This window comes from Pogona vitticeps, chromosome 1 (genome assembly GCF_051106095.1).
Source record: "Pogona vitticeps strain Pit_001003342236 chromosome 1, PviZW2.1, whole genome shotgun sequence".
NCBI classification, from domain to species: Eukaryota; Metazoa; Chordata; class Lepidosauria; order Squamata; family Agamidae; genus Pogona; species Pogona vitticeps.
The window spans coordinates 3,388,947-3,392,412 of NC_135783.1; the positions used below are offsets into that span (position 1 = coordinate 3,388,947).

A 3,466-nucleotide genomic window follows, 5' to 3' on the forward strand; every position below is an offset into this window, starting at 1 on the left:
TGGACCTGGCAGCAAACTTTGCAAATTAAAAGCAGAGAGTTGCGTTGACGGGCACCCACCGGACTTGTATAAAAATATAGCCAGGCTCAGTGGCAAACACTTGCATTTAACAGGTGCCGGTACTGGCTTGATTTGGGAGCAAAGGGTCTTCAAATGCATTTTCACAACTGGTAGTTAACTTCCATACACTAAGTTTGGCAATTGCTAGTTACACAGTGCTTGGTTTTAACTTCAGTTCCTTCTGATTGTATATCTGGGCCCAGAATTTATTGATTTTAAATGGTGGCTTCGGGGTAGAATTAGGGCTTGATCACACGTGCCAAAAACAAAAAGCCCAGGTATCTCGATTCTGCAATTCGTCAATTGTTTTATAAATTTATGTTCACATGTTGCATGGGTAAGATCGATTCATTTGGCCAGCCAATTGTTTTCCCCCCTCTCACCGGGAGAGTTGTTTTAAAAGTTACTGAGCATGTATCGCTTCATTCCTTATCATTTCAGTGTCCATGAATGTTGCTGTCAATTTTTTTTACTTTGCAAAGGGGTCAGGTTTTCGTGCACTGTGACCACTTAATGACCACTGTGCTTGTGCCCTTACATTTCTTTTCCTTAAAAAGGGGATATTGATAAATTGCTAGTGGCAGCTGCCTCTGTTGCTGCCACAAAAACAACATAAATATATTGCTCAGAAGGAGACAGCTTTCCCTCACTCCCTTAGGGATGAAAGACGGCTTGAGCAGAGATAGGGACATATCCTGCTTTGATTTGTAAAGAAAGCGGTGTTGTATTAACATCTCTTAGCTCCATTTAAAAAACACCTCTCCTTTTCATAATACAGTACTTTGAAAGTCCTTTAAAACCTGCTTTCTCCTCCCGATACTGTGCCAATGGGAAAACAAAAATGAAAGTGAAGAAGTGAGAGAGAGATGCAGGGAAAGGAGGAAAAGGGAACGAGTGAGTAAAAGAGGTGTAAGCCTTGATCATGATGCTTTTAGGAAATTTGAGCTAATCTCAGGCAGAGGACCGGACGCAGATGAACTGGCTGTGGTACAACGCGTTTATTGAGAAAACAAAGTACAGTGGTGCCTCGCTTAGCAATGTTAATCCGTGAAGAAAAAATCACTGCTAAGCGATAACATCGCAAAGCAATATTAAAAAGCCCATAGAAACGCATTAAAACGTGATTAATGCGTTCCTATGGGTTAAAAACTCACCTTTAAGCCAAGATCCTCCATAGCGGCGGCCATTTCTGGTGCCTCTTAAGTGAGGAAACACATCGGGTGACCATTTTGTTTACCCAGCGGCCATTTTGAAACTGCCGATCAGCTGGCCGAAAATGGGGGCTTTGCAGTGATCGCTTCCCTGCGATCATCGCAAAGCGAAATTCACCCATAGGGACCATCGCAAAGCGATCGCTTTTGCAATGGCAAAAAGTCCATCGCAAAGCGATTTCGTCGCTATACGGAGCGATTGCTATGCGAGGCACCACTGTATGCCAAAACAGACCCCTGGGGCTCTTCTCATAAAGACTGAAAAGGGCCCAAAAATACATTGGTCAGATACATATATACTGTTTACAAATAGGGAGTCATAGACCCTGAAATTGTGATTGGGCCTAATGATCTGCAACCCATTTTGGATCCTTGCCCTAATGGGTGTTCGGGCTGTGATCCGGTGAGTTCTTAATTCTTGACGGGGAATGGAAAGTGGCGGAGGCCCTCCCTCTCCTTGTCCTTCTGATTTCCAGACATCCCGGTACCCCAGATGTGTATTCCTTCTCTCTCTGTGGGTGTTGTTCTTCCTGAGGACTGAGGCTCTGTTGTGTGGTCAAAGGGCCTCTTCACATCTGTAATATCCGATAACATTCCAGTAGTTGGTGGAGGCCAGTTGCCGATCTGCCTGGGTTGCTGGACACAATGACGAAGGGTTTGACCCTCCTGTTTAAGAGCTGTGGCAGCCGCTGTCCTCCCTCCTAAGGAAGCCCAAAAGTTTAACCTTAGGAGCTTCCGTGATGGTCCGTTTTCCACCTGCTGTTGTTACACGGCTGGAGCAAAAAAAGGGGGGACCCTGGCTTTCGAATTAAGTACCAGGCTGTCTTGCTTGATAGTCCTGAATTCTGCCAGGCCACTGGTATGTGCCTCAACCGGGCAACCCTACTCCTTATGCCCCAGATGGGGAATGAGTCTCTCTTACAGGATTGCCTACGGACGATCGAGGCTGAATTTTCCAGCTGATCAGATTTGTGGGATTCACTGCTGAGCCATCCAGACTTGGAGTTTTTTTGTAGGTGGCAGTAGTTTGGGGGGGGCTGAGGTGTAAAATGTAGGCATTTGACTCATCCTAAAGGCCAAGGAGGAAATAATACAGAGGGGAACAGAAGACAAAGTCTAATAGGTTGTGCATTGACTAACAGTTGTGAGGAACAGGAAAATAGTGACGCATCACTTACTTATTTTAAGAAAGAAAGAAAGAAAGAAAGAAAGAAAGAAAGAAAGAAAGAAAGAAAGAAAGAAAGAAAGAAAGAAAGAAAGAAAGAAAGAAAGAAAGAAAGAAAGAAAGAAAGAAAGAAAGAAACGGTTAGGGCAGCAGGGCCCTCCAGAAACAGGATGGCAAATGAATCGATTTGTATGATTTATATGGCAGGTGTCGCCTAGAAATGTACCGATTGAACTGAGAGCCATGCAAATGGGCCCAGCAGGATCTATACCACACGACCACCTGTAGATATATACGGATTCAAGAAAGGGATAAAAAGAATTGGCAGAACTGGGGTTCTTTTGGCACGTGTGATCGATGCCTGGGTAAAGAGAAGATCTGGCTTAGGGAAATTAGGTATTTGACTTAGAGAGAAAGGCCGGGAAACGATGGAGGCCGGAGAGGAGAGTCTGTGAATGTTTGACCACATCGTACTCCTTCTTTCCTTCCTTCCTTCCTTCCTTCCTTCCTTCCTTCCTTCCTTCCTTCCTTCCTTCCTTCCTTCCTTCCTTCCTTCCACCATCATCAACTCCTTCCTTCCTTTTGCAAACAGATATTAAAAATGAGTGCAGAGAAATCCAGCAGATCCTCCGGACGTTGCAACAAGATACGGGAATGAGGACGAGCGACCAAGAGGCGTCTTCCTGAAATATCATTTTCGCCTTATCTCAGGTTATGCTTTCGATTGCGAGAGCTCTCGTGGTGAAGTGACTTGGCAACACAAGAACTTGTATTCCTGATTTGCACTGGCTCACCGTACCCTTCCCCCCCCCATGGCATTGCTACCCTTTTAATCTGTTGTTTTGCTTTCCGTCGGCTCCATTAGCCAATTTTATAATCAAAGGGAGATGTTTCCATGTAGACTATCTAAGAAACATCAACTCATTTGTTATGCTTGAGCAAATATCTTGATGGATTGTCCTTTTGGCTTATGCCATTATGACTTTTTATTTTAGAAAAAAAAACACCAATAAAATCAAAATAAAAGGAA

At 44.2% G+C, this 3,466-nt stretch overlaps 1 protein-coding gene across 1 annotated transcript in view; it reads left to right on the plus strand.

The window, feature by feature from the left end:
• The window catches only part of NUGGC (nuclear GTPase, germinal center associated), a 34,375-nt gene extending 30,909 nt beyond the window's left edge, over nt 1-3,466 (plus strand). Inside the window, exon 18 of the mRNA XM_078381507.1 lies at nt 3,029-3,466. Coding sequence (XP_078237633.1) covers nt 3,029-3,123 — 95 coding nt within the window. The 3' untranslated portion in view covers nt 3,124-3,466. The remainder of the gene's footprint in view (nt 1-3,028) is intronic.